Genomic DNA, 24635 nt, shown 5'->3' on the forward strand with positions numbered 1-24635 from the left:
TCCCCTACTTCTGCTCCTGAGCCTTCTTCCCACCCACTTTCCCTCTTGGGATGCTGAGGCCGCCCCCCCCCCCCCCCCCCCCCCGGGCCAGGTCACAGTCTCCCAGACTCCTACTTTCCTGTTAAGATTCAGCTCAAGGATTGCCTTCCTAGGAAGAACCTTCAGGGGTGGGGGACAGGTGGCTGGCCTGTGCTTCCTCCTTGGCACCCCATATCTGCCACATTACCAAAGGACTTCTAGAACTTGCCTGTGCTCTGCATGCACCACCCTTCAGTTTGCTCAAGAATGTCCTCGTGGGTTACTTTTCTTCCTCAACAGAGCTAGCAGGGGACAAGGCCCACTGAAGGCCCTGAAAGAAAGAAAAAAAGAAAAAGAAACACAAACAAAACAAAAAAACTGTTGAGAATTTGGATGAAGAGCCAGGGGAACCGAAACACCCCAGTACTCACCATCCCTTCCCTCAGCTTGAGCGTGCCACACAATAGGTGTTCAGTAAAGGTTGGTTGGATTCTATTTACTGAACTGACATAAGATTTGGGGCAGTTTGAAGTATGATGGCAGAGGAAGGAAAGAGCCAGAAGGGGAAGCCCAGGGTGCACCGCAGTGGGGGAAAGAGGGCCAAGGGATTGTGTGAAAGGGAGGTGAGGGAACTTAAGAGTCAAGTGCGGGCCTCTGTGCGCTCCGGGCAGCGGGCGGCGGCCTGGCTAGCCCTCCTCCAGCCCCGCCAGCGCTCTGTCCTTCCGGCTCCCTGGGGTGGCGAGACCCCCCGGCTCGCGCGCCGCGCTCCGGGTGCTGGGAGGCGTGTGTGTCGCTTTAAAAGCTCCCTCCCGGCGCGCGGGGCCGGCCCCTTCCCTGCCAGCGCCGAGGCGAGCGGAGCCGCGCGAGCCCGGCGGCCTTTGAGGGAGCCAGCGCCCGCCAGGGCGGCCAGTCCGGCGGGGCGCGGCGGCGCTCGGGGAAAGCCGGCCAGGCCCGCGGAGCCGGGCGGGCAGTGCAGGGCAGGGCGAAGGGCGAAGCAGCCGGGGAGAGAGGCCCGAGCCGCCCCGGTGCCTCCTTTGCCCCATTGGCAGCCGCCCGGCACCCGGGGCCGCGAGGCGCGGAGCCGTGAGCGAGCGCGCAGGAGGCGGTGGAGCCTAGAGGAGGCTGAGCGCCCCGTGTGCCCGGCCGGGCCCGCCGCGCCTCCTCCATCGGCTCCCTGGCGCCTCGCTCTCCTTCTCTGCTCTCCTTTGCTTCTTCTGCTTAGCCCCGCCGCGCCAAGGCCCCCCCAGACCTCGTGCGCTCATCTCCGCTGTGCTGGACACTGGGTCCCCCAGGGCACCGGGTCCCCCAGGGCACCGCTACCGCCCCTCCCCCGGGACTCGAAGGAATCCGGACTTTCCCCACGGTGGATCGAGCCGACTGCCGGGCTAAGGCTGAGCGGATTCTGCGGTCGCTCCAGACGCCGCCCGGGCCGGAGCGCGGACATTCTGGGTCCCGGCTGAGTGCACCCCGGACGCCTGGCAGTGCCAGATCGCGAAAGGCAAGGCACGCCAGGGGCAGGACAGACCCCGGAGGGGCCCAGACACGCCGAACTGGACTGGACAGAGAGAATCGCGAACCCTGCGGAGCCGGGGGAATGCCGGGCGTGGGCTGAGGGTATCCCGGCGCCTTCCCCAGCCTTCCGACTTTGGCTCAGTCGCCCGGACCGGACCGGCGTCGCTTCGGCCCGGGTCACCTGTGGCCTCGGGGCCCCCGAGCCCTCCGGACCCTCGCGACCCGGAGCCTGGCGGGCGTGGTGGGAGATTTTTCCTACCCCCTTCCCCGGTGCGCGGAGGCCCCGCCCCCTCCCACCGCCCAGATGTCTCCGGTCACCGATCGGAGGACCTTCCTGAGGCCAAGAGCCGAAGGGTCCAGAGAGAGAAGCCCGCCCTAGGGGAGCCTTGGGGGCCCCCCCAACCTCGTCTTGGGGCTCGGCCCCCGACGCTGCTTGGAGGCAAGGCCGGTGCCCCCACCCTCTGTAAGTAGGGGAGTCCAGCTTCGGAGGGAAGGCGGGGCTGGGGGAGGAAGGGTCCGCTGGGAAAGAGGGCTCCCTATGGGTATTGGAAGAAGGATGGAGGACTGGAGAGGCCCTGTGCTGAACCAATCTGGCCAAGCTTGGTTGGTGGCGGGGGCGGGGGGGCCGCACAGCTAGAGTGCCCCAGAGGAGGCTGAGGACTTATGCCTCTAAACCAGGGGCTCCTCCACTCTCCCTATAGAAGAGGGGTGTGCTGAAAACCATCTGCCTCCACCACCCCTCCCCACAAACAAAAATAAATAAATAAATCTCCAGTGAGGAAGGAGGGTGCAGGCAGAGAGAAGAGGGAGGCAGCAGCAGCAGGCTGGTGCAGCAGCCTGGGAGGGCTGACGCCAGGCTCGTTCTTTCTGCAGGGGGCTGCCCTCCTCCAATCCAGGTCCCTCTCCAGCGCTGTTCACATCTGGAGCCCCCTCCACATCTGGAAGACCCTGACCTCCGTCCCTCTGCAGGTTCGGCTGCTTCTAGAGAGACCTCTGCCTTTGTAACTGCCTAGGAGTTGCGAGGGGATTGCTGCTTCCCCCATCCCAAGGGCATCTCTTACCCCAGTCCTTGCAGAATCATCCCCCTGCCTCCACACCCAGATTCAGGCAAAGATCCACCACAGGCACTTCAAGTCCTGGAAGCTGTTCTTGGGCCCTAAGGCCCCTCCCCTTGCCCTCCTGTGTCCTCACCTTGACACCCCCCCCTTCACTCCCGTCAGACTCTGTCTCCCTCTGGGTGCTCCATCCCCCACCCAGAGGCAGAGTAGGTCGAGTGGCAGGCTGCAGGGGCTGGGTGAGGGCCGCCCAAGGCCAGGGTAGGCTGGGGGGCCGTTAAAATGTGGAGCTCTGCCCGGCCGAGGGGGGCTCCGTGGAGGCAGGCAAAGCGTGTGCCCCGCTGGGACGAGTATGGGCAGGCTTGCGGCCACGTGGTGAAGGATGAACATTCGGGGTGCCCCGGACCTCGGGCAGCCCAGTGACGACCCCAACAGTGGTGGAGAGAGAGAACGGATTCGACAGCGCATGAAGATGGTCATCGGGCAACTTGAAGACATCCTGAGGGAACTCAAAGAAGTGGCTAAGGAGCTGAGGGAGGTGAGTGAGAGGCCAGCAGGGGCCACACACCCCCTAGCCCTGCCTGGCTGGACTCAGCATCAAGACATGTACGTGTGTGTGAGTGTGCAAGGCTAGATGCACATGGCCGGCTCCACAGAGGACCACCCTTCTCATTCTCTTTCCTCAAGTCTGTTTTGCTAAAAAGCACTATCCCCAGAGCTGCGGGGGGGGGGGGGGGGGGGGGGGGGGGGGGCTTGGTGTGGTGATGACTGCTTAAGCAGGTGCCAGTGGGCCCAGCTCTACAGTTAACACTCAGGGAGCCCAATGAGGATTAAATCTGCCCCACTCCATTCTTAATGGGACACATTCTTCTGAAACCCAAGCTGTCCCTTGACCCCACAATTTACCCCCCAGACTCTGAGCAAGGACCCTAGCAGAGTGTGGAAGGCTCTGCTTCACCAGTCCCCACTGCTTGAGGACCAGCTCAAAAAGTATTCCTTCCAAACCTTTAATTTCCAAAAGGGGAGAGGGGTTTAAACCGGTTGTGGCCTCCCTGCTGTAGAGTAAGAATGTGGCTGGGAGCTGCTGGTGGGGATCGGAGGTCCTTCTGTGCACTGAGGAAGAGATGGGTCTTTTTATGCATATGTGTCCCCCTCACACAGGGCATGCTTCTGGATGGTTTTTGCAAAGACCAAAAAGTCACCAAGAAACCCTCTCTGGCTTTCTAATCGGAGCCCAGTTTAATTACAGCTTCCCACATTGCTGGAGTAATGAGGTACACGTGTCTTCCACCCTGCCCCCTGGGCTGTGTTCAAGTCCAAAATGCATGACCAGCGTTCTGAGCCGCTGGCCTGAATTTGCCCGCTGGGACCCATTTCACCAGCCAGGTGGGCTTTAGGCAACTTTCAACTCCTTGTAACCAGGGCCCCTGCAGAGACAGAGGGAGAATGGATCATTCTGAGTTAAGAACCCAAGCTCCCCTACCAGCTGTGTATCGGGGGAGGGGCCTGTAGGAGACTGAGGAGATGGGGCAGGCTGTGAACCATGTGGCTTTCCAGCCTGGCCTGAATTAAGGCAGGGAGAGGGGTTATTTGGAGGGAGCTGTGAGTTGGAGGGTGTCAGAGATCTCAGGCCTGTTAGAGTAGTGCAGATGGGGAATCCAAGGTTTGCTTCATAAAACCTGCCAGGAGATCCTGTCTTCAGAGGGGGGAATGATGGGCACTTGCTGCAGGCAGAGCTGGTGGTACTTCAGCCCATATGCTGGGCTGCTATGGTCTGGACTCCATAACACAATTTGGAAGCCAAAGGCCACAGGTCCCTGAACAACCCTTCTTCTGGCCTCATGAGTCCAAAGGATTAGGTATCCTCTCCTACTCTGTCTTATTCTGGATGCTCTATGGTTTTATTAAAGCCACAAGAACTGTCCAAAGTCTCAGCCTCAGGCAGGGACATGGAACCCCAACCAGAGTTGCTATTGTCTATAATCCTGGATGTCAGCTTTGGTACAACTCCCAGAGGGGCAGACCCCTGCCTCTTCTCCCTCAGCATAATCATCCAGACCTTGAAGAGCTCTCACAGGTAGTAGTAGTACAGGCAAACATTATCCACTTACTACCAAAGAAACTGGGCTCTGAAGAGGAATAGGGGCTTGCCCCAGGCTACATAACTCACCCATGACAGAATTGAGCCTAGAATTCAAGATTCCCAATGCCTATTTGAAGCTTCAGCAGGTGGGCTATTGTGTAACCTCAGCATTTTGACAGGAGCTTCCAAGAGATGCTTGATGCTTGTGATGTGGTGCCCAAGTGCCAGGTTAATTGTGGAGCTTTTAAATGCCCCCAGTCTTCCCTTTTATACTCACTGATTCCCATGTCCCTCACCCCAGAGCTCCAGGTGATAGTCTGCACACACCAGAGGTCTGAACCAGGATTAAGTGATGAGTCCCCTCCCCCACATCTGTAGGCCATGTGTCTCCACCCAAGACTTTGGCAGGTTGCTATGGAAACCAGAGTCTACCCCGTATGCCACTGCCTGCCCGCTGCCAATGGTATCCAGCTGGGTGGGGGGTTGAGCCTCAGAGCTTCCTAGTCCCCCATAAAGGGGATGTGTATGTAGGGTCATGGGCAGAGAGGAAGGGAGACCCAAGCAGAAGAACTGTCATAACCAACTTTCTATGGGCTGGGGTTGATTGGGGACAGGAGTTTCTGTGGATCTCAGGTCCTGGTTTTAAACTTTTGATGTAGCTCTAGGTCCTTCAGGAGAACATAAAGCTGATCTGTGCGGCTCCATTCAGGCCCTTGGTGGTGTTTCTCTATCAGGGCTATGGGCAGGCCCATGGGAACGTGAACAAGCCCTATTCCCTCATCACACATGACTCCCTGGGCAGCACTTGCTCATTCCCACCAGCTCAGACCAATGCTTGAGTGTGGAGACAAGAGTTAAATAAGGGGTTGGCAGGAGCGCTGCATGGGAACCTTGTTGAAGGAGCTAGTCAGCAAAGAGCCAGGGCTCTGTCATTCTCCTCTGGCCTTCACCATCCCCCTGTCTGACACCTCTGACCCCAGAAGACACCCCAAACACACACACACACACACACACACACACACACACACACACACACTCCTGAGCACAGAGCCCGCTCCCTGAGCCTCCATTTGCTCCTTGCTGAATGGGGCTACTGATGACTTGGCCCTCCCAGTGATGCTGCAAGGTTGTTGGAGGCTTTGCCTGAAGGGGGAGGGCCAATACCAGCTTACACTTCCAGAGGATTTGGAGTTCCCTCTCCTCATCCTCCCAACCCCCACTACAGCTCCCTGGGTGGGGTAGGGTACTAAGTAAGGTAAAGAATGCAAAAGCACTTTGAAAGCTGAAACTGAACTGCCCAGGAATGTGACAGGACAGCCAGACATTAATTAGCCCTTTCTCCCAGGTTCCCCAATACACCAGGATGCCAGGCCAAACCCAGCAGGCGCCTCCCTAAGCTCCCCAGATTCCATGGATCTCAGTTAGAGACATAGACCGTTCCAAGGGACAAGGAGCACGTGCCAGACAGCCAGAGATTTCTGGTTCAGTTCTTAGTTCAGCTGCCTCCTGAGCTGTGTGAATCTAGGAAAGCGACTTTGCCTCTCTGTGCTTCTGTGGCCCGTCTGCAAGAGGAAGATACCAATTCATTCTATGCTCCCTTCTGTACACAAAGCCAGTTCCATATCCTTTTTGTTTTGTTTTTGCTTTGCAGTGGTAGGTATCAAACCGAGGTCCTAATACATGTGAGGCAAATGTTCTCTGTAGAGCTAGGGCTCCACCACCCACGAGGTATTGTTACTGAATGAGTCTAGCACTTCCCTGCACAGCCTTGAGTCTCATAAGCTTTTTAGCCAAAAGCAGGGAGGTCAGGGCCAGGTCCTGGCTGCCTGGTAGGGACCTCTAATAGGTCACTTGCAGAAGGTGGTCCCATCCCCTCCCTACCCAGTGAGGAAAGGACAGTGACATGAAGGGAGGTACAAAGGGGCTCCTATAAAGTGTGTAGAAATGAGGGACAAGGTCAGCGGACATCTATGGGGAAGAGTATTGCAGGTGTTGGGAGCTGTGACACCAGGGTCTTGAGGAGGGAGTGTGCCGTCAGGAAACCAGTGGAAAGTGGAGCAGAGAGGGGCAGACATCTGGGTGTGGGGCAAGGGAGGGTATCCTATGGAGCCCGAGAATCAGAGTGTGGAACTCAAGTTTGCTGTCAGTGGAAGTCCACACGCTTATACTATATCTTGGTTATGTTTCTGGGTGAGACTCTGCCTTCCTGTTCTCCCTGCTGCCCACAGACTCAGAGCTCCCACAGGCAGGGTGAAGGGGTCCTCATCCCTGGCCCATCAGATTTTGAGCTCACCTTGAACATGTACTTGTTTCTTCCTGGTCCATGGAGGTTCAAAAGTGATCCTTTATTGACCACCTGTACCCCCACATCATCAGTGAGTCTTGAGTAGGACCTAACTTAAGGGTACTGTCACCTCTGTGTCCCAAGAACCTCAGGAGAACAGGGTAGGTAGAGCCTCTCCTCGGCCTGAGGTGGCGGTGGAGGGTCCCACCACCTGGTTGGCATAGGAAGTAGGCTCTGTGGCAGCCTGTTTCCCGCTGGCCATCGGCCAGGTGCCATGTGTAAAGGTGGCAGGGAAAGCCACAGACTTTGCTAGTAAAAGATAAATAAATGTGGCCTAAAAGAGCTGGAGCAGGAAAAACCAGGGACCACAGGGCTGTGCCAAAGTGGGTCAGCTCAGTACCCGCAGCTCAGTACAACTTGGGTGGATTTTTTTCCCTTATTGTTTTTTTCATGCCTTCTTTTCCCTTTTTTTTCCTTTGCTTTCTCCTCCTCTGGACAGATTCACAAAGGCTCCCAAGCCAATTAGGCCAAATTGCAGGATGAGAGCCATGAATCATGGTCAGCTCACCCCCCCATCTCCCCAATGCCACAGCCCCCCCAGGAAGATAATAAACAATGTAATCACAGAATTAAAAAATAATCAGTGGTCATAAATAATGCAGAATCCCCAGTTATGTAACCAGCTGCCCAGGGAGCTGGGAAAGAGGGAAGGAGTGGGACTCTGGGTCTGGGACTCTGGGTCCCTCAGCACTAGCTGTTGGGGCCTCAGTGTGTTGCACACACACAAGCATGCATGCATGCATACATTCAGCCAGGTGTACTGGTGGTCCAGGTCTGTAACAAAGAGGCCTCCCAGCCTTCTTTCACATGGTCTACAACTGTTTATAGAATGGGCCAGTATCTGTGGCAAGCCAGGAGCACAATGGTGGGTGAAACAGAGCCAACCTTGCCCTCTCTTAGGTCTACTGTCTAGTAGGCAGGCAGACATCAGCCACATCACAACATACATGTGTAACAGTATAGCTGTGACCAACATCGCCCTCAGCTGGGGACCAGCAGGCTTATTCCAGGAAGTGAGGATGGATGGTGGGAGGGAGGGCACGCCAGGTGAGCCCAGTGGCAGCTGGAGCCCCAGCTCTGTAAAATGTGCAGAGATGAGGGGGAGGCCACTTGCTGGAGGGGAAAGGGGGTGGTGTTTGGAAGGCTCAGAAGTTTGGGGAACAGGGAAGGGCTTAAGGCAGAGCATGAATCAGCGCTGGCAGGAAGTTCTTGTTGGTGGGCAAGGCTGAGATCAAGACAGGCTGGAGACACCCTTGGGAGAGGGGCTTGGTTCTGTCTCAGCCCTGCCCTCCCTCCCAAGCACTCACTCATGGCCTCTCCAGAACAGATGAGTCGAGTTTGTAAGACACCAGACCCAGGAGTCAGACTCCACTCCTGACTTTAACTCAGCTCTTTCCAGGTGCTGGGCCTCAGTTTCCCTGTCTGCAAGGGCAAGAGCACAGGTAGATTCAGCAGTCTCTCTCTAGACCCCCAGCCTAGAAATTTTTCTGGTTCTTTCTCCCCCTCTTTCCTTCTGTGTATATAATTATTTCTCTGCACTCCAAGACAATCCCAAATTACATGTAGGCAAAGTGATTATTAAATCTCAGAAAGAAATCACAGATTTCAAGACAGCCAGAGCAGAGAGGCAGGTAGCTCGGGCCTGTTCCATACTTACTCTCCACCTTGACCTGGGAAACAAGACACCAAGGAAGGATTGGTGGGTTTATGGGCTAACCATGGCCCTACACAGAAGCTGGGCACTGCAGGCACATGGCTTCCCTTTCTCATCCTCACTTCTGGCATTTATCACGTTGTTGGGAAACCAGATCTGCCTGTGACATACCCACACTTCAGGCAAAATGGGCAGTACTGGCACATGGGAGCGTGGAAGGCACACCTACCATATCCTGGCATTTTGAACAGGCTTTGAAACCTGCTCATCATTGTGGCATTTCTTAGGTGAAGCCTGACTCCCATCTGCTCTTAGGCCTGGGTACGTGCTCATGCTCACTGGTGCAAGGTAGATGTTGCTGTTTTACATTGTTCTGCATGCTTTCCCAGGGGCATTAGGTTAAGTCCTCACAGCGGCTCTCAAGCAAAGAGAATTCTGTTAGATATCTCTGATGAAGAAACAGAGGCTAAAAGCAGAGTAGCTTGATTAAGGTTGCGCAGCTCGTAAGTACTGAAGTCAGGGTTGGAGTCCAGCGTTGGCTTCAGAGTCTAGGTGCTGACAGGTTTGTCTGTCCTGACACTAGAGTTTAAAATCTGGTGATATCTCGTCCATCTTCATCTCCCTGAGCAAGGAGAGGAGTGTCAGTTAAAGACCACAACTCAGAAGTGGACGAACACCTGCCTTCAGTTCTACAGCCAAGAGGGGGCAGACATGAGACCTAAAGACCACGTCCCTCTCTTCCTTCCTCCAAACCCAGTGCAAAACCAAGAGGATGCTAATGAAGAAGAGAAGGGAGCCCAGGAGAAGGCCTCTAGAACAGGTGGCCAGCCAGGGCTTTCTCAGTGAGAGGAGCACGTCTGGGCTCCAAGGCTTCTAGGCTCCTGTTGGGCAGACCTGGGATATCCCTGCTGTCTATCCCTCAGGCCTGGGGCCTGATGGTGCTTGGTGCTGCTGAGCTTCAAGAAGCCGGACTTCTCTGCTCAGCCTGGCCTCAGCTGAGTCTGTGGGATCTCAGCCAAGCCTTTCAACTCCAGCTTCCTCCTCCTGGCACCCCCAGCCTCAGGCTGCAGCAGCTGGTGACAGCTCTCATTGATCAGGGAGTCCTATCTGAGCATGTGACTGCCTGGATGGCAGAGCCACTCCTGAGGCTACCCCAGCACCCAGGCCACCAGGCCAGTGCCTTTCAAAGCAAGAGGCAGCCACTGGGGGCATGAGGATCTCATGGGTGGAGAGTGGAGAACCAGGTGATCCAAGGTATGAAATGTTGTCACTCTGATCCCAGGGTTCCTCTGAGCCCTCCTACCATCCTCACTGGTCCCTACAAAGCTCTGCTGACTTTTGCCAGGCACTAGATGGCAAATGATTTTGAGTTCCAGCAAGTGTATGTGCCTTGCCCAAAGTCTGTGTCCATCTCCCCCACCCCACCCCACCCCGGTGTCCTGACTCCTTCAGCTTGCTGCAGGCCTCAGCAGAAAAGTTCTTCTATGCCTGGCATCCGCCACCTAAACACCTTCTCATACTGACTCTTAAAGACACAGATTCCTAGAATCTCCCTTAGAGGTAAACTAGTTCACCCACTTAGATTGAGAAACAGACCTTAAGAGGAGTAGGGACAGCCAGGTCACTTGCAGCTAGAGCCATCTCCCACTGACCCAGATGCTGCAGGCAGTGTCTTTCTGCTTTACCAGGGGGCACTTGCCACCCGCCCCTCACCATGCTTGGAACAGCCTCCCATGGTAGCAGTTCCCAGTAATGAAGACTGGATTAGGGCTTGCTTACCTAACTTACTAACTGACCACCCTGAGCCCAGGCAGATAATGCCAGCCAGATGCCGGGAGCTAGATACAGTTCCTGATGTCTTTGTCCCCGAGACTCTGTGACTCAGACACATGTTCCCTCCCCTGGTTTTTATGTCTTTATGTTTGAGTCTTGGCCTGACTCTGCTCTCTTCATCCTCCTCATGCCCTGTCCTCCTATACCTAGGCCTTTGCCTAATCTGCCCCCCCTCTCCCCCCCCTCTCAATGCATTCTACCCTGATGTATGTGCTGGCAACCGCACAGGCAAGCGTATATCTGCCGGCAGGGCTGCCTGCTCACAGGCCAAGGGCTTCCCTCTGGGTTGTTGGGAGATGGGCAGGCAGAGCAGGGTACAGTGACCTCCACAGATGAGCTGCCCCATGAGTGACTTTAACAATCATCCCTGGGCCAGGATGGATGGTCTGTTTATTGCTTCCTGAAGAATGCTGGCTTTATTCCTTTTCCCAACAAGCTGAGATTGATCTCCACTCATCAGTGGGCAGGGAACGTAATGGGGGGAGGAGGTTCTGGAACGTGAAGGTAGAAGAGGAGGGTGACTCAGCCAGTGCCACACACTTGTTGTTCCAGTCCCCGGGGTTGGACAGAGATCCCTGCGTGAGTCACTAGCTGATGGGTCCAGGATGCTTTAGTGAGACTGGGCAGAGTCTTCTTTGTGACTACTCCGTCATCTCTCTCCACTGACTTCAAGTCCAGCTACCACGTTTTAGAGTCAGCAGGTGGGGGGGGTCTCCAGGGCTTGCTGGAGTCCCTCAGCCCCTTCTGTCTGACCCCTTTCTCAATCAGTACAAGCTGTTCACTACCCTGTCCTCATTCCAAATAGCTGTATTTGGGAGAAAAGGATGTGTGAATGGACAGGGGGCCTGGCGGAAAGCAGTACCCCTCCCTCCAGTGGACAGCACAAGCTGTCCATCCTTGTCCAACTTGGCCTTGTGTATGTTTGAGATGGAGTCTCTCACTGGCCTGGAACTTGCCAAATAGGCTTGGCTGGCTGGCCAGCAAGCCCCAGGGATGCTCCTGTTGCCACTTTCCCGGGGCTAGGATTATAAGCATGCACCACTATGCCCAGCTTTTTTTTTTTTTCCTTCCAGAAGATGGGTTCTAGGAATCAAACCCAAGTCCTCATGCTTGTAAAGCAAGCTCTTTACCAACTGAGCTGTCTTCTCAGCCCCAATTTGGGCTCTTAGCAGCCAAACCTGTGACTTCAATTCAGCCACCACCTTTCAGAGTCACCTGCCAGGAGGTGTCCAAGGGCAAGATAGAGGCACACACACATACCTAGTCCCTCTCATCTCCTCTCCCTTCCCTGGCCAGGTGGTGAGTCAGATCGACAAGCTGACCTCTGACTTTGACTTTGAACTGGAGCCGGACGACTGGACCACGACCACTGTGAGCAGTACCTCCAGCAGTGACAAGGCGGGGGTGGGCGGTCCCTTTGACCTGGGCCACCTGGACTTCATGACAGCCGATATCCTCTCAGACAGCTGGGAGTTCTGTTCCTTCCTGGATGTCTCTACCCCATCAGACTCTGTGGATGGCCCCGAGGCACCACGGCCAGGCGCAGGCCCTGACTACCAGCTCATGAATGGTGGTATGCCCATCCCCAATGGGCCACGAGTGGAGACTCCAGACTCCTCCAGTGAAGAGGCCTTCAGTGCTGGCCCTGCAAAGGGTCAGGTGCCCCAGCGGACCCCAGGGACAAGGGAGAGGGTACGGTTCAGTGACAAAGTGCTCTACCATGCTCTGTGCTGTGATGATGAAGAGGGGGATGGTGAGGAGGAGGTAGAGGAGGAGGCAGGCCTGGCCCCAGAGCTGGCCCATGTGGAGCCACACACAGGCCCCCTCAAGCCCTCCCCAGCCCCCCACAAGACCAGGCGCTCTCCGTTGACCACACGACGCTTGGGCCCCACATTGGCTCCAGAACAGACCCGGAGGGTCACAAGGAACAGCAGTACCCAGACAGTATCAGACAAGAGCACACAGACAGTGCTGCCCTATACGGCCACCAAACAGGAAGCCAAGGGCAAGAACTAGGGGTGGGGGGGGAGGGTAGGGGATGCATAGAGCTATAAATATATATATATATATTTAAACAAACACAGTCATAATAAAATTCATAAATACTAAGGATCCGGGCCCACAGGCCCCAAAGCCTTCAAGAAAGCTCATCCTAAAACAATCAGAGGCCCAGGATTTCCCCCTCCCCTCCATATGGCAGGGTTCCTGAAGGGAGCTGAACCCTACCATTCCCACTACAAGTCTCCAGCACCATAGAGGTCTGTGAGTGCTGGCCTGGGCCGTGTCCTAGAGGGAACTCAGCAGCTGGAGGCAAGCTGAAGAAAGCTTATCCCAGGGCAGAGCTCACCTGGAAGACTAAGAACTTAGAACCCAGGGTTGGCATCACTGTGGCCAGACACAGAAGCACCTCTGTCCTCCTGGGCAGAGCTATGTGGACAGACAGCCCCACCTCTCTCTCTCACACACACACACACACACACACACACACACACACACACACACACCACCCAGCATCTTAGGGTTGCCCCAAACACTGAGAAGGACACCCTGCCCTGGGGCAGACTGCACTACCAGGAGCCTGGCAGCCACGGAGCAGATGCAAAAATCCAATCCACTCCGATTCTTTCAGCTCCCATTCTTAGCTCTGGAGTTCAGAATTCTCAGATCTTGGTCCTGAGCAGATCCAAGGTGTGTGGATAGTGGATAGCAGGTATCAGAGTGCTGGGAACGAAGACCCAGGTGTACTTGGCCATCAACACTAGGCAGGCAGAGGGGAGAAGGAAACCCATTGTCTTCCCCTAGCTCCTACTTCTTCATGCCCAACCCCTTAGCTCACCTTAATAAGCCCTGAACAGCAGCAACAGCTTCATCTGCAGTGTGACCTCCCAACAGCTGCATTCAAATGTCTTTTTTTTTTTTTTTTTGGTTTTTCGAGACAGGGTTTCTCTGTGTAGCTTTGCACCTTTCCTGGAACTCGCTTGGTAGACCAGACTGGCCTCGAACTCACAGAGATCCACCTGCCTCTGCCTCCTGAGTGCTGGGATTACAGGCATGTGCCACCACTGCCTGGCATTAAAATGTCTTGAGGGTGATAATGTTAGTCCCTGCTCACATTTATTGAGCAGGCCACTGTGCTGAATGCACCATATAACGTTATCTTATTGCCCCATTTTTCAGGTGAGAAGACTGAGGTTCAGAGAGGTGAAGTAAGTGGCCCACGGTCACCGAGCTTCTGCTTTCCTGTCCCCAAGAACAAGTACTTTACAGGCTATGCCTGGCCCTGTTATATAGCAGCCATATCGCCTTGGGCAAATCCATTTGCCTCTTTGAACCTTTCTACTCCAGCTGGAAAATGGGTCTAATGGTCTTGACCACCTCAGTTGCAGTCACAGGGATCCAGCAAGTGGTGAGTGTACACACTTTCGAGATAAATTGGAGGCACTAAATGCCTACTGTGGTCAGTGTAGGCCAGCCCACATCTCCAGTGGCTTCCAGCATAGAGGGGCTGAGTAGAAGCCATTCACACCCGGTCAAAAGCCATCCTGAGTCAGAAGTATCACATGGCTTTGCCCCTACAAACAGCTTGAGGCCAGAAGATGCCACAGTGTGACTCATTACCCTGCCTGGAGCAGACAGGTAAGGTCGGTGAACCAGTGAGAACATCAGTCCTAAGGCCTTCCTGGGGCACATTTCTATTAATGCAGAACCATAACCCACCAGGAGGGGCCTTAGGATATGCTATGCTAGTACCTGCTGCCCCTGCTTGGGGAGGTGCTGTGTAACCCGAGTAGGGACTGGCAGAATAGTCTAGGGGGAATACAAGGACATGAATGGCAAACCTTCAACCAGAGTAGGAGTCCAGTGATGGCCAGCTGGGGCTAGCTGAGACCAGTGGGCCAGCAAGGTCCTACCCTCCCTGAGCTCAACAGTTCCTATTCATCCCATTCTGTCTTTGGGGCTGGTTTTACCCTCATCAGTGAGGAGATGGTTTTTCTCATCTTCTCAACCATTATGGTGACGAAACCCACTGAGGGGTTCTCATTTCACAGGGGAAGAAACTCAGGGCCAGGGCCAGGGTCTCTGAGAGTCCCACGTGAGGGATTTTTTTTCTTCCTTCCTAAATCCCTCCTTTGACCCCAGGTTTATATGACTATGTTAGGTCACAGATCACCTCAACCACTTGTGCCCAGGTGGGGCGTAGAGTGTGAGTCCCGGTTTTGAAGTAGATAGAAGTTGATCATGGTGAAGGCACAGAAAGTCCTTGGCTTTCTCCAGGTCCAGACCTCACTACAGTAGGATAGGATTGCCAGGACTTCTTAGGACTTGAAACACAGGCCGTGTCCACCCAGGGAGAAAAGGCGTTCTGCCCATCAAAGCAGGTGCTCCCGCCCTTAGAGCACACAAAGCCATCCTGGGTTCCTCCTCCACCAAGTCAGCCATGCCTCCTGCTCCTCCCTGCCTCCAGGCCTCTGCTGGTGTCTTGTCTTTTCTCCTGGGGAGCAAGTCTGCTTCTGGGAAGTCAGACTCACCTGCCACCTGCTGGGTGCCCTTTCTTGTGCTGTAGGTGCTCTGGAGGAGGGAGGAGGGATCCAAGGTGGCCCTTCTAACAGAGAGGAGGCTAAGCAAAATAAATAGCTCCATTTAATGGGCACATACTATGCACTGGAATTGTGTAAGCATGTGCCTTATTCATTCCTCACAGAAATTACAAGACATGTCATTTTACCTTGTGCCTACTTTCCATCTGGGGAAACTGAGGTTCTGAGAAGTCAAGTCACTTACTAAAGGACATACAATATGAGTTAGGAAACCAGTATTTGACCCTAAACTCAGCTTCTTAGCACTCAAATATGTGCTGGCATAAGGATAGACATTAGGTGGCCCAAGAACCAGGTAAGCCTTGGAGGGTAAGAAATGTGTGGGAAGAAGGAAGCTGGTGGACCTTCTGTTTGGGGAGAACTTGGCTACTGTCAACCTGTGTGTCAGAGGCCCTGACTTAGTCTGAAACTGAATGGATCATGGATTTGATAAATATTTGTCAAATGTGTTAATGATCCCCCCTTGCGATGGGGACATCCACTGTGCATTTATTCAGTCAGCCAACACTGAAGACCTCCAGTATGCCAGATCTCACTTTGCTTGCATGTGCGTGCATGCACGCACAGACATACACATGCATACACTCCCACATGCACATAATCTCTCTCTCCCCTGAGAGAGTCTCTCCTGTGGGATATCTGGAAGCTGGACAGGAATGAAGAATATGAAGTTTCAACCTTGACAAGTCAGAAGTGTTTACCGGGTCTACCCTTGCCAGGATGCCTAGGGAAAAAATGTCAGACGCCAGGGGTCGCCACTTTGGTGCGGAAGCCACTCAAGCATGTCCTCAGGGCTGGAGGCTCCTCAGGCTGACCGCTTCGGTAGGATAGGCACACTACAGTGTCCTTGAGTGCCTGAGAATAAGGAAGATCCTTATCTCTGTTTTCTAGGTGTGGGAACAAGGGACCAGCTATGTAGTAGACAAGAGGTGGTTTTGATGAAACCAGAGGCAAAAAACTGGGCACACCATTCAAAGACAAGGACAGAGCCAGGCCATGTTACCAGGGGAAGGGGTTGGGGTGGGAATCCAAGAAGCAGCAGGCCCAACCCTCCACACTCCCCTTTTGAGTCCCCTTTCTCTGTCACAAACCTCTCCCTCCTCCACCTATCACCCATGTCTCCTTCTGAAACCGAGACTTGTGTAAGAAACCTGGCATTTATTGACAACCTGGTGCATGCCATGCCTTTTAACCAACACTAAATAACAGATTCAGCTGGGCCCTGTTCAGAACAGGTTGTTCAATACTTATTTATTGAGCAAATGGATTAACCACAACCGTCATTTTACGGGTCAGGCAGGGAAACACATGAACAAAGGCCGACTTTTCAGAGTTACAAAGCAGGAGCTTGGTGTGACTAGAGTTTGTGAAACGTATGAGAACAAGTGTTTATGGGTACCCAGAAGGGGGAATGAGGGTCATTTTGGGCGGCTGGAACTTTAAAACAAAGATGGCTGGAGTGACCATTTGCTAGGTAACAGAGTAAGGTCTTATTAAGGCAGGGAGTAGGTGTCGGAACAAAAATAAGGCAAAATGGAAAAGCCGAGGGGCACTCTCTGTTAGGAACTTCAGACCCCATGGCCCTCACCAATCCACTCCATCCTCTTGGCAAGGGCTGAGGCAGAGAGGGGGAGCATCTGCCTAGTCTGAGATGAGAGCCTGTCTTTAAGACAAGTCAATAGCTTTCCAATGGCCTATCATGATAGAGATTCATTCAGTGCATAAATGAAAAAAAGACAAGTCCCATAATGTGCCATCCAGCAGCCTGTCATGATAGGGAAACATTCAATGCCTAAATGAAAACGTTACAGTTAGCACCTTGGTAATGTGGGTGTACTAAAGCCCTCGAGAACCACTGCATCCTACCGTCTGACCCCCACAGGCCAGCTAGGCAGGCTGCGGATGGTGTGTCCTGATACACATGAGCCAGCTGGCATTTTCATGCGAGCTGACTCTGCCCACCTGCCTGCCCTGCACCAGCCACCATTAGCTTTTACCTTTCCTCTGACACTGGTCCCCAGCAACCAAATGAGGTGCTTGGGGTGTGTGTGTGTCTTGGTTGACCTCAGGCCAACATGGCTTAAGGCCTGGGCCCCATGCTGATCGGATCTGACTCCCTGCCAGGAAGACTTAAACTCACACACCTGCCTGAGGCCCTGCTGTCTCTCCCTCCTGCTTCTGCTGGGACAAGCAAGGGTCAGGAGCTCTGTGAAACAGGCTCACCATGTGACAGGGACTCACTATGGGGCCTCTCTGCTGCCATCTCAGAAGTTCCACAGAAACCCAAGCTCAAGATGGCTGCTTCACCCGTCTTCTCCCCAGAAGACCGCAGAGTGGGGCTCACTACAGGGTACAACCACCCGTGGAGGAGGTTTGGAAAGAGGTCTGGGGCCCTGATGCCTTTTGGTTCTTTTTATTTCATTTATTTAAAAAGTTTTTATTAACATGTGTTAATTATTCATAATAGCGGGTTTCATTATGACATTTTTATACATATATAATGTATTTTGATTAATACATATAATGCATTAATTCCTCGTTACCCTCTCTTGGCCCCTCCTCCTGCTGACCCCTTACTCGTCTCAACTAATCCTCCTTCTACTCTCAGGCCTTTTTCTTTTTTCTTTTCGATTTATTATGTACACAGTCTTCCACCTGCATGCCATGCCAGAAGAGGGCGCCAGATCTCATTACAGGTGGTTGTGAGCCACCATGTGGTTGCTGGGAATTGAACTCAGGACCTCTGAAAGAGCATCCAGTGCTCTTGACCTCTGAGCCATCTCTCCAGCCCCCCCCCCTTTTTTTTCTTTCTTTCTTTGTGAGTGTGTGTGTGTGTGTGTGTGTGTGTGTGTGTGTGTGAGAGAGAGAGAGAGAGAGAGAGAGAGAGAGAGAGAGAGAGAGAGAGACTGAGAAAGAGACTCGGTTTAATTAGGTCTGTTGACAAGAGCATGGGAAATTTACCAATGGCTACGTCACTGGAAGAAAAGTGTCTCTTCCTCACCAACCATTAGCTACTTTTAGATCCTAAGGAAAGGTTGGGGCTCCATGAACCCCCTTGGGAGCCCCAACCTTCGTGGGGTTTTCTATACTTATCCTAGTCAGGAATGCTCCTATGAGAATGGAGAAATTTCCCAGGCAAATGGTGGTAGAGAAGACTGAGCCCACTGTGGAGAAGGTTGATCATGTCTTTGTTGTTGACGGTACACCTGAAAAAAACACCTGAGGGAGAGGGAGGGTTTACTTCAACTTACGGTTTCAGAGTGATTCAGTCCATAGTCCCCACTGAGGCAAACAGACAGGGAGAGTGTCATGGGTTGCTCACCTCAGGGCAGCCGGGGAGCAGAGATAAACAGGAAGGGACCACATACAAGATACACCATTCAAAAGCAACATACACATACACCCCACCGGCATCTATTTCCTCCAACCAGGAAACTACTTCCTAGTTTCCAGCAACCTCTGATAATGTCATCAGATAATGAGTCTGTCAGTGGCTTGATCCATTGATTAGGTCAGAACCCTCATGTTTCAGTCACCTCTCAAGGATTGGCTCCATCAGCTGTGGACCAAGCCTTCCACATGTGAGCCTTTTGAGTGCATGTGCTGTGGAAGCAAGTACAACACATGAACCTTTTGAGGGGACACATCATATCCAAACTGTAATAAGAAGCTAGTAGGTGACCCAGGAGCTTGAGAAGAGTTACCAAACCCTAGTGAACCGCCTCCCCAGAGTTAGAAGTCTAGGTATGATCTCTGTTCCTTGTCCCCTAAAAACTAACAGTGTCTGGCGTCATTGCTAGGAAGAGGCCCATTTACCCCAAGCCTCAGGGATGGAGAGGGGAAGTCACCTGTGAGGGTAGATGAGTCTGCAGAGTGATAAAGCAGCCTGCAGGAGGAGGTGACGGTTGCCATTGGCCTGAAATCCCAGAGGCACCTAGGGGAACATGGTCAGGAGCAAGGCAGGAGCTCAGCTTGGGAACTCCCACGTGGCTCCAAGACTGTTCCCAGGGGTGTCCAGCCCATGACACTTTAACAAGAGGGCCCACTGAATTGTTTCCACAGCCTGAGAGTAGACAATAGCTCCTGTCAATAGAGACTTCCCTCCAGGCCTGGTACAAGAAAGAGCAGATCCCCAGACTTGGAGTCTGCAGTGCTCACCAGCATGGGCATCTGCCCTAGGGATTCAACTTCATCAGGAGGCCCTTCCCTCAGGCTTCCTGACACACTTAAGAGCACCTGGTGCTCCCTGGGGCCTGGAAATAGCATCAGAGTGGTAGTCTTCCTCTGCCCCCTGGCAAGAGGACCCGAGAGCCCCAGGAACTCAGACAGTCCTTGGTCAAACTAACCATGCTAACTGTTCTGCTTCCTGAGCACACCCCTGCCCCTCAGAGTTCACACACTGGAAGCCTGCATACCTGTTTTACTTCTTGGTGGGTTTTTACTTACCTGTTGTTGTTGTTATTGTTGTTGTTGTTAAAGATAATTTTATACAAAAATTTAGATTACCTGGGGAGAGGGAATCAGTATATGTGGCAACACTGGTGTGCCATTCTCACACAAAACCAGTCAGCAGGAGGCCCCCTCAGGTGAGCCAGACACTCACCCATGTCCCTACTCTGACTGATAACCCATTCATTGATGCTGGCCCCCTGGCCATGTGAATGTGATTCTCCCCAAATGTTATCATCACTGCCATGCTTCCTTTCTGCCCCAGCCCTGTCTCAGCATCCCTGACGCCCACGCTCCTCACTTAACAGAAGTTTGTCTCCAGTACCCCAACTGTCTTCCCTAATAGGCCACAGTCCTCTGAGGGCAGGAAAATCAGTGTACTTCTGGGAGCATGACAGGTTCCCGGGGAGCCCACATTCAATAAGCTCGTCTTTTGTCTTGACTCCAGCCTCCATGCAGAGTCATAAGGGTTTTCTGATTCTGGGACTTCCTGAAAAGAAGGAAATGCCATGCCGAGGCTTGAGGGGCGTGGAGCACATGAGGCCATGTTGCCTGAATCTCCTGCCCTTTGAGGTGAGAATGTCAGAAGCCCACATCCAGTTTGGAGTTTTGACTGGTTGGGTTGTTTTGTTTTGTTTTGTTTTTTTCTCACTTTTCCTTATTTGGCTTTTTTAATTTTTCTTTTAGTTTTAGAGCATCATCTCAGGGCTGAGAAATGGTTTTACACATAATAATAATAATAATTTTTGGTGCTGGAGAGATGGCTCAGAGGTTAAGAGAACCAACTGCTCTTCCAGAGGTCCTGAGTTCAATTCCCAGCAACCACATGATGGCTCACAGCCATCCGTGATGAGATCTGGCACCCTCTTCTGGCCTGCATGCAGGCAGAACACTGTATATACAATAAATAAATAAATCTAAAAAATTTTTTTTCAATAATAACTAAAACTCACTTCAAACCCTTGTAATTCTGCTATCTACTAGAAGACCAGTCATGTAGATGACTCACTCCCCCAGCAATCGCCAGTCATCAGGGATTGGATGGGATGAAATGACGTGAATGTGAGCTGAATCCAGTGCTTTTGTCCCATGAGATGTCTGTTCTGAAGCTCCAGACAAGCAAAGGCTAGTTAAATAAATCCACATAGCATCCTTCCGCTGGTTAAATACATCCACAAAGCATCTTACCGCTAGTTACATATGTCCACATAGCATCTTACTGCTAGTTAACAACATCCACATAGCATCCTTTCACTCCCGCAATGCTGGTGGCCTGGGAGGCTGTTCCTAACACCCTCTGAGACACCTCACTGAAAAATCTTTACCCATTCCCCAATGCCTCTGCCTCAACCCTATCAGAACTTCCTTCCCTGGGAGTATTAAGGGTCCTATGTGAATTGTGCCCTCAGCACAATGTCCCCTCAGGTGCCACATAATGATTTTTCCCAGGTGTTGGGAAGCTTAGGGATTCTAACACCTGCAAAGATCCATAGTCCTGACTATAAGTTGATACTACCAGAACACCTTGGAAGTGAGATCAGGGTGTCCTCAGACTGAATCCTTCTGCGGTCCAGGTGCCTTCGGCATCCTCAACCTGTGTGTGGTGGCTAGGAGACATTCTAATAGGAAATAGAAAGGGAAGAGGGTTGTTTCTCTTGCCAAGTCTGTTGCTGTGATAAAAAAATATTTTGGCAAAAACAACTGGGGGAGAAAGGATGTGCTTCAGCTCACAATTCCAGGTTAAAGCCCATTATTGTAGGGAAGATAGAGCAGGAACTCAAAACATCGACCGCAGTTGGAGGCAAGGGGAGACGAAACGTATCCTTGCTTATTTGCCTTCTTGCTATGCACTCAACTAGCTTTCTCTACTCAAGACGACCCAGGGCCCAGCCTGAGAGATGGTGCCACCCACATTCAGGGTGGATCTTCTCACCTCAGTAAACAAGACAATCCCCCCTACAGACATATAGGCCAACTTGATCTGGATAATTCCTCACTGTCTATGTTGTGGCAAATTGGCAGCACAAGTAACCATCACAGAGGGGTCTACTGAAAAGGCCCTCACCTCAGACTGGTCCCAAGAGGTCCATAATTACCTCCCCACTTCCCCACCCTAGACTTTGGATAGAACTCATCACAGTTTTTCAGATGCCAAGAGCAGGTGCCATGACAATTCAGGTCCAGAGGGTCTCTATCCCAGATCATGAAGCTCACAATCACCGATTCCCCATGGCCAGAGTCAGAAGCTGCCTGTAGCCTGGACCAGAAGGTAAGAAAACTACAGCTTACATGTGACCCACTGCTAGAGACCCAGACACTGGATCCAGGGAGACCTGAGTCTGAACTGAGGATCCAACTCCTGGTAACACTGGGCCTGGCACTGGTTACTTAACCTCTTGGAGCTTTGATTTCTTAATGTCACAAGATCTATCAGCAGCCCTACTGTGGAGGCTCAATGGCAAGTTACATGCAAAGACCCTTGGAGGGACTTTCAGCTCAAGGGCTCACTGCCTCCCTGCCACATTGGCCCTAGGAAATGTCCTGAGCTCAAGGTTCAGCAGAATCTTCCTAAGGCTGCTGTCAGGGTCAGTGAGCAAAGCCGGGGGGCGGGGCAGGGGGGGCAGGGGGGGAGCAGTTGTCACAGTGGAGGAAGGGCAGAGTCTCCCAGGAGGGCAGAGCTTTGCTGATGATAGACTTGGGCGGCTGGGGGGTGGGAATGACATTAACTAACTGTCGGTTAGAAAGGGTTCATCCTCCTGTAGGTGATCACACCTTTCCTTATCCCTGGAGGCTTTAGGAACTGGACAGAAACCTCCCAGACTAGTGATAGACAGAAATCTGCACAGAGGTGGGCAGCCATGGCCCAGGTGAGCCACACTGAAAGGGAAAGTTGCAATGATGGGACCCAGAAAGCCAGGGACGTCTCAAGCACCTGCAACTCCAAACACTCCTGCTGCCCCAGCTTTGTGATTGTCTTTCCTACCCGTCTTAGACAGGATATTTTCTAGTCACAAGGTCTGACTCTACCTGCAGCTTCCTCTGACAGGAGGAATCCTACTGCCTCTGCCATGCTTCCGAGGGCCTGGCCAGCAGATGCCAGCACAGGCTTGGTTTACCCTACTGAGCAGGGGCCCTCAGCCCCGCCCTCATTGAGACCCCATTGGCCTGGGGCTGAGGTCCTGGAGCATGAGCTCTCCTGGAGGCCCTGCAGGTAAAAGGCCAGAGTGCATATCACCCAGGCTGCAAGTGCATCCTCCCCAATACCCATCTGGTTATTGGGGAACTCTTAACACCCCATCCCACTGGAAAGAGAAGCTGAATAGTCTAGGAACTCACATTCGTTTCCTCTCCTGTGTAAAGATGTGAGCTCTGGGCTCTGGACACAGCAGAAGTAAAGGCAGCACTACTACATTAATCATTCTTTTGCCAGAGAGCGTCCATCATCAAGGGGTCATCAGGGGCCTTGATGGTTCCAGGATGGTTGCAAGAGTTCAGTTCCGTGAAAGGCCTGTGTCCGGCCGGAGTGCTCAGGGTCAGGCCGAGGGCGGGATAGTCAGGGCACAGTGTGTGGGAAGTTCAAGCTTAGGGTTTGGTGGGGTTGGAGCTTAGTGTATAACTAGGATCGGAACTCAGTGTGTGACCACATCAGTGCAGGGGTCAGTGTGTGACTAGGGGCTCACCACATGACTACAGAGAGTTTAGTGTGTGACGAGGGCCAGGGCTCGATCTTCTATCAGACTCAGCTCTCCAATTTCTATTTTAAACCATTCTTCACATACAAAATGCAAAGCAGCTTGTTTCTCCCCTCTCTTCGAAAGATCCTATGGAAGAAAAGAGTGAAAATGTTCCATGGTCCCTTGGGGCCTTTATTGTCACACCTTGGGGATCACCGTTACCTTCCATAACCTGGTGTCTGGTGGTCTCTGTTCTTGCTACCTCCAACATGTAGCCTTTTGTGCACAGCCTCTGAGCCACTGACTGTCCCCAAAGTGACCAGCTGTCCCTGTGGGACTGCCCATGGCCCCTCTGCTGTGATGTGTGGCAGTCAGAAGCTGAAACTAGAAAGGTAGCCAAAACTGGATCCTAACTCCGTCCCCATATCTCTCTCGCTAAAAGACTTTGGATAAACAATTTAACCTGTCTTTACACAGGGGACTTGCTCAGCTGTGGCTGGGTTGCTACAAGTCTTCACACTGGGCCCCTAGAGCACTGGTTCTCAACCTTCCTGACGCTGAGACCCTTTAGTACAGTTCTTCATGTTGTGGTGACCCCAACCATAAAATTATTTTCATTGCTACTTCATAACTGTACTTTTGCTACCGTTATGAATCATAATGTAAATATCTGATATGCAGGCTATCTGATATGCAACCCCCATGACCTACAGGTTGAGAACCACTGCCCTAGAAGGTTAGATGATGTGGCTGGAAAGCTAAACACATAAGCTCCTTGCAGCTGGGGTTCCTTGTGTGAAATGGGTTCCAGCAACTAGATATATAATGATGAAATTTGGAAGGTGGAGTCGGAGGCTGTCTCTGGCTGCTTTGGGCTACTTTCAGCCAGCAAACCTGACCGTGGAAATGAAGCAGTGTTTCTCTGTTGAGTCTTCAAATGCCTGGGTATGGGGAAGCAGGAGCAACTGATCTCTGATGTTTGATCAGACTAAAGCTCTTTTTGTCTTGAGCCTCTCCAGCTCTGGAAATTGGGGTGAGTTGAAAGCATAATCTGATCATCTTGCCTCTATCTTCGAAGTGCTGGGATAGCATGTACCCCATGCATGGTTTGATGTCGTGTTAGGGGACTGACCCCAGAGCTTCATGCATAGTAGGTACTCTACCAGCTGAGCTACATTCCCTACCCTGGAAGCATGTTCTTAAATTCAATGGTTCCAGTGATGTCTCCCACATACTCACATTCTTTTGGCTGCTGTAACTAGTCACCATGAACCCTTACAGCTCTGCAGACAAGTTCAGAACACTTCTGCTGGGCTAATGTCAACGTCTGAGCTGAGGTATGCTCCTTTAGAATTTTTTAAAATTCCTTTAATTCCCTTTAATTCTCAAGGGGATTTTTTTAAAATCCATGTTGA

General features: G+C 52.6%; 2 protein-coding genes across 2 annotated transcripts; one reads left to right on the forward strand and one right to left on the reverse strand.

The window, feature by feature from the left end:
• Positions 1-253: 253 nt before the first annotated feature.
• LOC118587593 (translation initiation factor IF-2-like) lies at positions 254-2611 on the reverse strand. Its single transcript, XM_036193615.1, has 3 exons — positions 2592-2611; positions 450-2066; positions 254-349 (listed from the first exon to the last, which is right to left on the reverse strand). Exons 1-2 carry the CDS (start codon positions 2609-2611, stop codon positions 1277-1279), a joined length of 810 nt encoding a protein of 269 aa, XP_036049508.1. The 3' UTR covers positions 254-349; positions 450-1276.
• Positions 761-13428, forward strand: Insyn1 (inhibitory synaptic factor 1). The gene is made up of 3 exons (XM_036192741.1): positions 761-1993; positions 2404-3123; positions 11796-13428. The coding sequence occupies exons 2-3, from the start codon at positions 2968-2970 to the stop codon at positions 12513-12515; spliced, it is 876 nt and encodes a 291-aa protein (XP_036048634.1). The 5' UTR covers positions 761-1993; positions 2404-2967; the 3' UTR covers positions 12516-13428.
• The last annotated feature ends 11207 nt before the right edge of the window (positions 13429-24635 follow it).

Source organism: Onychomys torridus, chromosome 7, assembly GCF_903995425.1.
Source record: "Onychomys torridus chromosome 7, mOncTor1.1, whole genome shotgun sequence".
Classification (NCBI taxonomy): domain Eukaryota; kingdom Metazoa; phylum Chordata; class Mammalia; order Rodentia; family Cricetidae; genus Onychomys; species Onychomys torridus.